At 39.2% G+C, this 13,923-nt stretch overlaps 1 protein-coding gene across 2 annotated transcripts in view; it reads left to right on the forward strand.

Moving 5' to 3' along the window:
• Window positions 1–13,923, forward strand: part of TXK (TXK tyrosine kinase) — a 72,855-nt gene that overhangs the window by 48,730 nt on the left and 10,202 nt on the right. For both annotated transcript variants that reach the window (XM_073012421.1, XM_008017464.3), the window contains exons 10-12: window positions 1,672–1,843; window positions 8,085–8,301; window positions 11,729–11,793. In XM_073012421.1, coding sequence (XP_072868522.1) covers window positions 1,672–1,843; window positions 8,085–8,301; window positions 11,729–11,793 — 454 coding nt within the window. The remainder of the gene's footprint in view (window positions 1–1,671; window positions 1,844–8,084; window positions 8,302–11,728; window positions 11,794–13,923) is intronic.

Raw genomic sequence — 13,923 nt, forward strand, 5'->3', positions numbered from 1 at the left:
CATAGGCTATGTATATGTTTAGATTTAGTAGATACAGTCAGTTTTCTAAAGAGCTTACACCAAATTACACTCCCATCAACTATATATAAGTTCTAGTGGCTCCATACCTTTGCCCTTGCCAATATTTTATTCTAGGTTTTTTTTTTTTTTTTTTTTTTTTTTTTTTTTAACATGTTAGCCAATCTAGTGTGTAGTAGTATCTCATTATGGTCTAAATTTACATTTCCCTGATGACTAATTATTTTGATCAATTTGGCTTAGTGGCCATTTGGATATTCTCTTCATGAGAGAATACTCCATTCAAATTTTTTACCCTTAAAAAAGTTAGGGTATATGTCTCCTCTAGTTGATTTATTTATATTCAGAATAAGAATTCTATGTTGGTTGTATATTTTAGAAATATCTTCTGTGGCTTAACTTTTTACTTTCTTAATGAGGGTATTTTTGATGAATGGAAGTTTTATGAAGTATAATTTATCAATATTTTTCTTTGTGGTTATATTCTGTTGAATAAATGCATGCCAATTCGAAGGCCATGAATATATCCTCCCATGTTACTTTTAAAACATACCTATGAGGCCTGGTGTGGGGCTCATGCCTATAATCCTAGCAGTTTGGGAGACTGAGGTGGGCTCAGGAGTTTGAGACCAGCCTAGGCAACGTGGTGAGACCTTATCTCTACCAAAAATATAAAAAATTAGCAAAGCGTGGTGGCATGCCTGTAATCCCAACTACTTGGGAGGCTGAGGCAGGAGAATCACTTGAACCTAAGAGGTGGAGCTTGCAGTGAGCTGAGATTGTGCCACTGCACTCCAGCCTGGGTGACAGAGTGAGACTGTCTCCAAAAAAAATTAATAATAATAATAATAGTAATAATAAAAAAATAAAACATACTTTCTATAGGGAGGGGGAATACTTTGCACAGCTGGTAGAAGGGACTATCAGATTTTACAATTCTTTAATTCCTTTAAATGCATTATTCGAAAGTTCCAGCAGATGGTGGTATTGCTGTATAAAAAGGAGACCCTAAACCATTAAGTTTGGTACAGTTTTCAAGAAGGTTATTTTAAAAACAGTTTATTTTTTCCCAATTTGCTTCTATAAAATGAGAAATACACAGTAAAAATTTCACTTCAGATATATTCTTAGATATATGTGGGTTAGATTTCTAACACTGAATTTATTAAATGATTTCATTGGACTTTTCCCTAAGAAGAAAAGATACCAAGGGAGAAAAGCCCTTTAGGGATGGAGTGAGAAGAACAACAGGAGGAACTGAAATCACAGTTTTATTTACCTTACAAGTTTACTAACCAGGAAAAAAAAACCAGACTGAGAACATAAATATTTTGGGTCCCAGGTCTAGTTTTGGTAGGTTTAGTTTAGAGAGGCACAGAAGTGTGTTCACTGTACTCTTTGGGAGCAGAGAGTGCGTTTTGCTATCCTTAATTTGTTATACAAACATCACCAAATAAATAAAGTTTGTGTTTTGAAACTTGAGTTCTTGAATTCCATTTAAGTCATAGAGTATTAAAATGGCTTCAGATCCTCTCCACTTTATACATTTTTCAACCTCTCTGTCAAATAATAGATAATTCCTAAACTTTTTCCAGCCCTAGTATTTTAGCATTCTTTCTTTCTACTTGTAACATGGATGTTTTACTTTTTCAGAAAAGTGGGAGATAGATCCATCTGAGTTGGCTTTTATAAAGGAGATTGGAAGTGGTCAATTTGGAGTGGTCCATTTAGGTGAATGGCGGTCACATATCCAGGTAGCTATCAAGGCCATCAATGAAGGCTCCATGTCTGAAGAGGATTTCATTGAAGAGGCCAAAGTGATGATGTACGTATAAACAACACACTGATAAATACCATACCCTGCCCTGGTGTCATGGAAACAACATGAGCTTTGGAGGCAGCCACACCTGGATTTGTGTCACAACTTTGCTCAAGCTTGTTGTGTAACCCAGGTACCTTATTTGATCTCTGTGTGACCTAGGTGAATTATTTCATATTTCCAAACCTCAATGTCCTCATGTATAAAATGGGATGAGGGTACCTACCTCACTGGATCAATGTGTGAATTAAATAAGAGAATTTATGTAAGTGATGAAAACTCCCTTGACACCTTTGCAGAACTCCTTGTGAAGGGGGTGGCTCATTTACTCAGCTACGGTGTGCTCAAACCCCTTACAGGATGGAGAGCATACAGGTGAGCCAGAGTGAGCGCTTTTGGGCTCCAGCCCCACGACAGTGTCTGGAGGTGTTACAATGCTCTTTTAACTTTTCCATCTGCAGATGGCTAAGTGTTAACCACTTCAGTAGAAAGTCAGGGTGACAGCCTTTTGCATCCTGCCCTCTCGATACCTGGGTCCTTGTATGGCATCCAGGAAGAATCAGGTCACACGGACTTGAAGGATGGTGAATGCAGAGATTTTATTGAGGTGGCTCTCAGCGGGATGGATGGGGAACTGGAAAGGGGATGGAGTGGGAAGATGATCTTCCCTGGGAGTTCGACTGTTCTGCAGCCAATCTCTAACCGCCCCCGGCAGAACTCCTCAATGTTCAGACACTCCTCCTCTTCTCTTCTTCTGTGCTGCACTGCTCTGTCATCTGCCAATGGAGCTTGGGGTTTATATGGGCACAGGACAGGGGTGTGGCAGGCTAGAACAGTCTTGGAAAGGGCAACATCTGGGCACAAAAATAAAAATGCCTGTTCCCATTTAGGGCTACAGGTTTCCAGGCTCGAAGGTGGGGATTTTTCTGCGGAACTGCCCTCTTCTACCTAGTATTTCCCTGCCTTCTGTCGGTGTCAGTGACAAGCGTGTTCTTTTCAGCTCAAGAATAGGTGCTTTACAAGTACTCTTTTTTTTCCTCCTTTTCCCAGAAGCAAAAATGATGGTTATGTCTTAGTAGTGATATACTACTCATCTTTTGAAAGGGTATCCTCCAGTGGCCAAAAAGAGTTAATTTTTTTTTTAAGGATAAAACAGTATTTGCTTTCAGAGGATATAAGTGTCCAGAGCTTTAAAAGAAGTGGCTCTTTGTAGACTATTGGACACAACTCTTCTGTGATTTCCCAGGACAGCATTTTGACTCAGTTGAACCCATTTCTGTGGCTCATTAACTGTAACAACCTGAGCTGGACCAGGACAGGCCAATAATTTGACCATAGTTTAAGTTAACATTCTTTAAACATTTGTTCAATATTTATTTAGAGGAACAACAACGCTGTGAAGAAGAAAAACTCCACATGGCAGTATTTAGATTCTGCTCTGTTTTCCAGAGAAGTTTAGTTCTGACCCACACTTGTAGACACCAACTAGAAAAACAAACAAACAAACAAACAAACAAGCAAACAACAATCAGAGGAGATTAACTCTTTCAAAGGCAGAGCAAGTGTATCCCTTGGGGCTCTCAACCCATACCCTGAGGGTCCTATCAAAATATCCTTTCCATTCACTTACAATAGAATGAATTCCAAGAGAAGTTGTTACAAACACAATTTTGCAGTGACACCAGCTTCCCAATGATGTTTTTGTGTCCCTAGGTGCCCCAGGCACCTATCTCTAGCTGGCCTTTGCTTCCTGTAGCTGTCTACATCTTACCATGGTTTTTCTACACCTAAAGGACAAAAATTGTATTCCTGCGTTGGATTAAATAGGCATAATATAAAAAGAATGAATGGGAGACAAGTGATTCAGGGGGAGTTAAAACCATATTTGAATCTCTATCAAACAAGAAAGAATTGAAGATGTTTAATGTCCGAATGAGAGAATTCTTGAAAGGTACAAGCCTTATTGGGCATTTGAGGTCAGGATCTTTGAGGACAATATTTCCCCCGATTCATTTTGGGAGGCCAACGTGGGAGGATCACTTGAGCCTAGGAGTTTGAAACCAACCTAGGTAACGTGGTGAAACCCCGTCTCTACAAAAAAACAAAAAAACTAGCCAGGCATCGTAGTGAGCACCTGTAGTCCCAGCTACTCAGGAGGCTGAGGTGGGAGGATCAATTGAGCTCAACAAGTTGAGGCTAGAGTGAGCCATGATGGCACCACTGCACTCCAGCCTGAGTGACAGAGTGAGACCCTGTCATACATACACACACACACACACACACACACACACACACACACCCCTGATTTCTAAAAAGTGAGGCAGAAAATCTTCCATTCTAACATCCTATTGCAAATATATTTATCTTTAAAATAGCTGACATGCACTGACATACTATCTACCAAGGACACACAGCTTTGCACATATTAGCTCCTTTCCGTGTGTGGTTTAAATACCACCTCTTTCAGGAGGTCTCCTCTGACTACTCTGTTTAAGCTGGCATACCCACTGCCAAATGCTTTCTGTTGTATCGCCTTGTGTTAGTTCCATCAAAGTCCTTGTCATATTCTGAAGCTTCCTGTGTAGTTTTATTTCTCCCCCACTAGCATGCAAACTCTCTAATAATAGAACCTTTTATTTATTTGTCCTGTTTAACCTGGTGAGTGTTAAAAGGATGACTAGCATGTAGTTGGTGCTTAAAAGACATTTATGGATTATTGAATGAGTTAATGAATCCTCACCACAATTCCAAGAGGTAGCTTCTATTAAGATCCTAGTTTTATAGATAAGAAAGAGAAAATTTAGAAGGCTTATTACAAACCAAAATGTATCTGAGACAAGGCTCAATTAATTTAAGAGTTTACTTGGCCAAGGTTAAGGACATGCCCATGATAGCCTCAGGAGGTCCTGATGATATGTGCCCAAGGTGATCGGCCTACAAAAATGTAAAAATGGCTTTACACATTTTAGGAAGACATAAGACATCAATCCATCCATGTAAGATGTACATTGGTTTGGTTGGGAGAGGCAGGACAACAAGGAGTGGTGAAACAGGAGAGTTTTCTGGCCCCCACTTGCAGGACATGCAACAGAGGTGTGGCTCTCTGTTCAGCCACCATGATCTCAAACCTTTTACAGGATAGGGAGCATGCAGATGGGCAGGTGCAGGAATCAGGTTGAGTGCTTTTGGTCTCTAACCCAACAGCAGCATCTAGGGGTGGGTGTCTGCAACTCCCAAAGCCCAAGTCGGCCCGTGTTACAGTGTGCTCTTTTAGCCTTGTGATCCACAGATGGCTTAAGGGTTAACCAACTCAGTGGACCCTCTGCCTTTTTGCAAGGGCAGGGGGCCAGTGTGACAGCTTTCTGTATCTCAAGCTCTTGTCCAGTGTTCTGGAAGATTGGGTCACACACAAACTTGAAGGATGAATGTGGGGTTGTATTGAGTGTTGGAGGTGGCTCTCAGCAGGATAGATGGGAAGCTGGACAGGGGATGGGTTGGGAAGATGATCTTCCCCTGGAGTTTGGCCATCCAACAGCCAATTCTCTAACTGGTCCAGCCGAACTCCTCCTGATGTTTCTTCTCTTCTCCCCTCCTCTGCTGTACCATTCTGCTGTTTGTCTATTCGTCTCCTCATCTGTTTCTGGACCTGGAGTTTGCGATTTATATGGGTACAGGATGGGGACGTTTTGGGTCAAAAAGCAACTTTTGGGGCACAAAAACAGGAATGGCTGTTCTCATTTATGGCCATGGGTATCTAGGCTTGAGGGTGAGGACTCTCCTGGGGAAACTGCCCTCTTCTACCCAATATTTCCCTGTCTCCTGTCCATATCAGTGGGGGCTTCCAAGTCATAGGCAGATTCAAAGTTTTTCTGATTGACAGTTGGTTGAGTTATTATCCAAAGAACTGAAATCAATGGAAAGGAATGTCTGGGTTACTATAAGGAATTGTGGAGACCAGCACAGATGGTCTGTGTTTATTGTGCAGATGAAACTTCCAGGTAGAAGGTTTCAGGGAAAATAGATTGTAAATGTTTCTTATTAGACTTGAAGAGTCTGTTCTATCAGTCTCAATGTCTGTGTTGATGTTAATGGTTATGAGGCATGTCCAACTCCCTCTTCCCATCGTGGCCTGAACTAGTTTTACAGGTTAACTTTGGAATGCCCTTGGCTAAGAGGAGGAGTCCATTGAGATGGTTAGGGGCTTAGAATTTTATTTTTGGTTTACATTATGTAATTTGCCTGTAGTCCCACAACAAAACATCATTAGAACTTCTAATTGAAATCAAAACTGTGAACTGTCTGGGCACAAAAAACGTGACCTTAATGAACATAATTATCAACACACTCTTGGAAAACTAATATATGTTAGAGGGCAAAAGACAGAAAGAGGAGAATTGTTTCAGGATACATTTTTGAGATAAAGACATCAAGACTTGCTGATAAATTGAATGTGGTAGGTAGTCGGAAGAAACCAGAGGAACAAAGATGATGCTAAGGTTTTGGTGTACATTATTATATTAGGCAAAGAGTGGCACCATTTACAAAGATGGGGGAAGACCAAACAGGTTTAGGGGGAAAAATTAAGAATTCTGCTTTGGACATGTTGGAATTGAGAAGACTGTTATTTATTAGGTGTGATCAAGTAGTGAGGTAAATATATGAGTCTGGAGTTCAGGAAAAAGGTCAGAGTGGAGGGTATTAACTTGAGAGTGGTCACCAGAGATGATATTTAAAACCCTGAAACTTAATGCAATTACTTAGGGAAAGAGAATAATTAGAAAAGGAGAACTGGAGAAGCCTGCAAAGGGTCTGAAAATATTTAAATAACAAATTTAAATGAATTTAAATGTGTGTTTGGCCTATGATGAATCCCACATACTTCTCTAAACTGAGAAATAATGTGTATTAAGAAGTCCTAGAGTTATACAAGAATGTAGGTTTTCCATTTGCATCTCTCTGTGCTTGTGAGAAATATTTGTCATCTTTGTTAGACTGAATCATATGAGAGTTTGTCTTTGCCTGATTTCTGATAAAGGTTTGCCTTATTTCTGTTAGATTTTTACCAGTGATCTTGATAAGATCAGTAATCAGTAATGTTTACTGTAATGTTTCCATTCTCAGATGCTTCCATGTGGGTATCAACTTGGTGGATTTCCTGTGGCAAATTAATATTTCATCTCAAGACTTGCTTTTCTGCACTTACTCTATATACATGTAAACTGCATCCCTTAACTGAAAGTACACTTTATGAATTCAAAAAGTAAATCAGACAAAATATAATACATATACATATATCTCCAAATTAAGATAATGTTAAGTTCTCTGAATGCCTCTCTTCCTCATTAACTGGAGTGTTTTCATAAGCTAATTTTATGATAATGAGTCAAAAATCATTCATATACATTGTGTTAAGGTACACAGTCTTCCCAAGTCACTGATTTTATTTTACATTTATGAATGAAAAGAATGAAAAGAAGCAATAAATTTTCAAGGCACATTTGACACAAGGTACGTCTTCTAAAATTATAAGTGTTAATTTGAATATTATTTTCCATGATGACTAGTTGGTATAAAAGGCTTTTAGAGATTGAATATAATATTCCACACACATGCGCACAAAACCAGTAAACTTTTGAAGTCTAGATAACTAAAAAGTTCTGGGTATATTTTAATAGGCAACATTCAAGGCGCGCGTGTGTGTGTGTGTGTGTGTGTGTGCACTGCAAGTTTTCATGTTGGTAAATGTTTGTTAGTTTCCAACTTTATCTAAAAATTTCCTTTTAAAGAACTTCATGCTTTAGAATTTAATTTTTGTTTTCTTTTTTTAGTCACTCTTTCCTCCCTCTTGTCTGTCCAGAATTTTTCATCTGGACAGCTGCAGGTAGGAAAGCTGCAATTCAAGGAACAGGAAAGGAAATCTGCTCAACCTAGCAAGGATAAACAGCGACGAAGAAACAAAAGGATTATAAAATGAAGAACAGAAAAATAAAATGCTGACACGTAGAATGTGGTGCATGTAATATTCTGTTTCCACACTGCCTTTGGCATTACCACTTAAACTCTTGACCCCACATTCTCAGTGCATTAAGTGGCAAGGAAGCTGCATTACTTTCTCTGTGTTTGGGTGGATTTTCATCTTATCTTGATAATGAGAGTGATAAATAGATGGTAAATGTTACCAATTGTGTTCAAACATTTTAAAATGCAAACACAATTCTGCTCACTGGTGTATGTTTTTCTTCACCAGGAAATTATCTCATTCAAAGCTAGTGCAACTTTATGGGGTCTGTACACAGTGGAAGCCCCTTTACATTGTGACAGAGTTCATGGAAAATGGCTGCCTGCTTAACTATCTCAGGGAGAATAAAGGAAAGCTTAGAAAGGAAATGCTACTGAGTGTATGCCAGGATATATGTGAAGGAATGGAATATCTGGAGAGGAATGGCTATATTCATAGGGATTTGGTAAGTATGGTGCAAATTTACTTTTTTAAATGTATCATACCAATATTCAGAAGGATGTGACAATTACTTTCAATACTTTGAATAATGTATCCTTGATTTAATTTTTAAACATTTACCTATTCATGCAATTTGTTGTAAAATATAACTTTGTTTTTAATTGCCCATTGATGCTGTTGCTGTAAAGACCCAATGGGTTCACCTTGCCTGCTGCCTAGACAGAGCCCATTTATCAGGACAGGGGAACTGCAATAGAGAAAGAGTAATTCACATAGAACCGACTGTGCAGGAGACTGGAGTTTTATTATTACTCAAATCAGTCTCCCCGAGCATATGGGGATCAGAGTTTTTAAGGACAATTTGGTGGGTGGGGGGAAGCCAGTGAGCCAGGAGAGCTGATTGTTTAGGTAGGAGATGAAACCATTGGAAGTTGAAGCTGTCCTCATGCTGAGTCAGTTCCTGGTTGGGGGCCAGAAGATCAGGTGAGCCAGTTAATCGATCTGGGTGGTGCTAGCTGATCCATCAAGTGCAGGGCCTGCAAAATAGCTCAAGCACTGATCTTAGGAGCAGTTTAAGGAGAGTCAGAATCTTGTAGCCTCCAGCTGTCTGACTCCTAAACCATAATTTCTAATCTTGTGGCTAATTTGTTAGTCCTACAAAGGAAGTCTAGTCCCCAGGCAAGAGGGAGGTTTGTTTGGGAAAGGGCTGTTATCATCTTCATTTTAAACTATAAACTATAAATTCCACCCAAAGTTAGTTTAGCCTATGCCCAGGAATGAACAAGGACAGTTTGGAGGTTAAAAGCAAGATGGAGTCAGTTAGGTTCTCAGTCATAATTTTGCAAAGGTGATTTCATAGCCAAGTAAGGCTTTACTCTATGCCTTGAACTAATTAACCACCTAACTGTGACTAAAACTGATTTCCTTTCCTTTCCACTCTCCGTTCTTCCTTCTCTTCCTTCTTCTTTCTTTCCTTCCACCTTTTTCCCTTTCAACCCATAATCAAACATGTATCGAGTGCCTAGTATATGCCAAGCATTCTGCTAAGCACTGGAGATACAACAGTGAAGAACAATTTCCAGTTTTAGTCTCCAACTTTATCTAAAGAATGTCACCTAGGGGCATAACGGCTCCTGACGTGGAGGTAGTTTGGCCCTAACAGGATTGCAAGAGCACTGCTGGCATTATTGAAGAGACTAGGAATGCTACATTATTTTTTTCTGTAATGCTCAGAACATTCCTATTTAAATAAATGATTGTCTTACCCAAACCATATGCTAACAGCACTGCTTCCCTGCATTGCTACCTCCCCTTGAGTAACACTTTCTGTCCATTCCACATTTATTCATGGTATTCACACTATTCCCTTGATGTCCTTATGTCCTTCCATGTCTGATTTCGAAATCTAAAAATTAACTCAAATGAGAATTGGAGAAGTCTATGAGAAATCCCTGATATTGCCCCTTGGAAGTAATTCTGTGCTTCCATCACACATGATCAAAGTGATCATATTACTCACTGTACAGGCTGGAGTATTTTGGGGAGAAAAAGTGGGCATAGTTACATTGGCCTCAGCACACCTTGGGAAGTATGCTTATCCTACCCGTGGCTTGGAACACTCAGGGCATTTGCTATTTACTGCTTCACCCAATAGTTAATTATTTACATCGTTTATACAAATACTAGAGTCTATCTTATGAGACTTAGAGTCTTTGAGATCAAGGCCTAGATGTCTGAGATGCCATGCAGTGATTGAGAACATAGGTTTCAAACAGTCATTCTCAAACTTCAAACTTTGGTATGCATTACAATTACTTGGAAGCTTTTAGAAAAATTGCAATAGCCAGGCCATACCCCAGACCAATTAAATCAGAATCTCTGTGGCTGAAACCCAGGCATCAATATTTTTTGAAAATTCCCCTGATGAGCCCCATGTGAAGTTGAGGTTGAGAACGACTACTCTAGAGCCAGGCTAGCTGGGTTGAAATATTGTCTCTGTTTTTTACTAGCTGTGAGAGCTTGGGCAAGCTAGTTAACCAGTGAAGTGGTATTAATTATAGCACCTTCCTCGTATGGGTTTGTTGGGAGAATTGCATGAATTAATAAACAGTGTCTAGCATGTGGAGGAGCTCAGCAATGTTAACTATTGCTATTACAGAGATAGATCATTAAAAAAAAATTTCCTAAAGGCACATTTCCCGGTATCCAGCACCTAGGAGAAATGAGCAAATTTTTGAATGGGTGAATACGGTATCAACTCCACCTGGCTCACTTTCCTAGTCTCTGCAGGTTTGTCTTTGCAGATAACAATTGGGTGACAGTTCTGGTCATTTTATTTGCTCCAAATGGCTTCTGACAGGCCCTCCTGTTCCTGTTTTTTCCCTTATTTGCTCATTTTCTTTTGTGTTCTATTTTATCTCCCTATATGCTACTTAAAATATGTCAGTGAACAATGAGTCTTTTCCCTGTCAAGAACTTTTCTTGTGGTTTGGTCATTGCTAGGACTTGCTGGCATCTTCTAAACTGGTTCCTTGTGATTTATTATTTCAAGTTTCTTGCTTTTGTTGCTTAACTAATTGAACCACAAATTAGCTGAAAAGAGGAAAATTCTATCAAATATTTTATCTAGTTTACCTACATGAGGCTTAATAATCAAATCAATGATTTTCTTGATTAAGTTGCTGAAAATGAATTGCTTTGGCCTCAAATACATTGTTTCTACATAGCATATATTCAGTTCATTGTGATAATTTTAAGAAATATGAAATTATCACTGTAAATAATTATCTTGAGTGAAATCAGTGTTGAATTATCTTTTCTTAATTTTTATTATGTATCAGAGATCCCAAAGATGTAAAATCAATATGCCTTATCTGTTATGTATTTTGGGCTTTCCTATAAAGATGTTAAAAAATATACACTATTTTTATGCCAAGATTTATAGTTGTATCATCTTTCAGATTGAATTGAGGGCAGGCTGGGCATGGTGGCTCACTCCTATAATCCCAGCACTTTGGGAAGCCAAGGTGGGTGGATAATTTGAGCCCAGGAGTTCAAGACCAGTGTGGGCAACATAGTGAAACCCCATCTCTACCAAAAATATAAAAATTAACTGGGCGTGGTTGTGTGTGCCTGTAGTACCAGCTACTTAAGAGGCTAAGGTGGGAGGATGGTTTGACCCCAGGAGGGGAAGGTTGCAGTAAGCCAACATGGTGCCATTGTACTCCAGCCTGGGCGACAGAGCCAGATCTTGTCTCAAAAAAAATACGAAGGCAAACTATTGAATCCATACCATTGATGGATATCACCATAAAAATGACTTGGCTGTCCACACAGACAGGTAGCGTGGGGTCCAAATAACCTAAGGAAGAGGAGAGGAAAAACTCTTGAAATAAAAACTTGTATTCAAACTTGGATTCTTCTTTCCATAGGCGGCAAGGAATTGTTTGGTCAGTTCAACATGCACAGTAAAAATTTCGGACTTTGGAATGACAAGGTACGTACTATGTATATATATGTATTTTGTTTGTTTGTTTACTCATAAGAGGGAATCTTACATTTGTTTACTGATAAACTGAAGATGCTGCAGACTGTGTTTTTATCTTCCTAGGTTGTAGGCCTGGTTGTATGGCCTATTGACCTACTTTGAATTTTAGGACATGTACAATTTTAGCTGTGAGGTGAATGTTTACTGTGGACTATTTGCATCTTTTAAGAAAACTATGGTATATTTTTAAATTAAAAAAGGAATTTCTCGGTCCACTGAGAAAGGTGAAGAAAAAAGCATTTCTGATATACATATGTTTCTGGGAGAAAAATAAATAAATTTGTTTTCTCAGCTCTGATTTTTCTATGTCCTCACCAAACATTTCTATTATTAAGTATAGTAGTTGACTCTAAGTCTACAATTCAAGAGTGTGAAAAATTTAGCCATATTTTTCTACAACTCAATATAGTTTAAATTTTGAGCATCCTTTTTTGGGATGGTGCTAGAGATATAATTCCAGGGAATTTGGGGTTTTTCTCTGGCTTCCCTAAGCTTCAAAGTCAAAGTTCTTGGTCTCGTGGGGCTATCGTACTGGTAGGAAGGTGGCTTACTGGCCCTTTTGTTATCCGTGTGCATGGCATCCTTGCAGCCACCATCCTCCAGTCTTGTCTTTGGCTGGCTACTCAAACAGGTAACTGCTAACCCATACTGATTTTTTTCTGCAAGATTCCTTCAGAACTGGCATTTTTTTTTTTTTTTCGACAGAGTCTTGCTCTGTTGCCCAGGCTGGAGTGCAGTGGCGCTCCCTTGGCTCACTGCAGCCTTGACTTCCCAGACTTAAGCTATCCTTCTGCCTCAGCCTTCCAAGTAGCTGGTACTACAGGCACATGCCACCACGCCCAGCTAATTTTTAAATTTTTGGTAGAGACAGGGTTTCACCATGTTGGCCAGGCTGGTCTTGAACTCCTGACCTCAAATATCCACCCACCTCGGCCTCCCAAAGTGCTGGGATTACAGGCGTGAGCAGTCTCACCTGGTCAGCATTCTTTATGATTACAAAACTCCATGGTGGGATCTCGGATCTCATTTACCTAGGAGCTTCTTTCTCTGCTGTGTGACTTGGGCAGCCCTTATAGGGTACAAGATAAAGGATCCTAACCCACTGACCTACTAATGTCTAGTACTCCCCTTTTCTTTCCCTTCTATTTCCCCCATTCCTCTAGCTCAAGGGATCTTTTTCTAGATAGTGGTGGTAATAGGGATGGTGGCAGTGAGATCTCACTCCTGTTCATGACCCATTTTCCAAGATATTTTGTTAATAACTCAATATTTCTTCTCTGAAGAGCCTAGACTTGAAAAATTCAAAATCTATAGACAATGGCTTTTCTCTCTTTGTTTTCTGTTATTGGTTCTTTACCTAAGTAGAATGACCTCTGACTCAATAAAGCACTGACAGGTGGAGGGAGGTAGTGTATATTAAAAAGAAAAGTGGGAGTGCAGAGGCAGCATTAATAAATGCTGTGAAAACACTATATTGTATATTTAAGGGGCAACAAGCACAAGTTAATTTTTGTCTCTTCTCCCCAATTTCTCACATTTGGACATCCCTGCATACAACTCTCAAAAAAGAGAGAGGGTTCAACTTATTATTATTTTAAGGAGATGGTAGTTATTCTTGATTTCTTTCCATATAGGGCCATTCTAATGCATTAGAGATTTGTCACATCAGAAGCATTATGTTCATATACTTTTACTTTCTCCCCTTCTCTATGCCTCACAAAAAAACATACACATGGAAGAAAATTCGACATCCAACTTTGAATCATTCATTTCCATTTCAAGGAGAGTGGTCTTTGTTTTCCCCATCCCTGGGAAGAGTGGTCTTTTATTTCCTTTTTATAATCTTGGTTGTTAGCATGCTTCTTTGTAGAGTCAAGAATTTACCATAATTAACATAAACAGTGAGCCATGTTTTGAACTGAAGCAGCATTCTGATTTTCAGAGATCCACATAAAACAAACACAACTGAAACATGGTTTGGGGAGGAAACATTATCAAGGGCACTTTCACGCTCTACTAACAAGGTGTCCACAAGCTTTCTAGGGCAAAATACTTTGTCTTTTAACAACTTAGAGTTAA

This window comes from Chlorocebus sabaeus, chromosome 27, assembly GCF_047675955.1.
Source record: "Chlorocebus sabaeus isolate Y175 chromosome 27, mChlSab1.0.hap1, whole genome shotgun sequence".
NCBI classification, from domain to species: domain Eukaryota; kingdom Metazoa; phylum Chordata; class Mammalia; order Primates; family Cercopithecidae; genus Chlorocebus; species Chlorocebus sabaeus.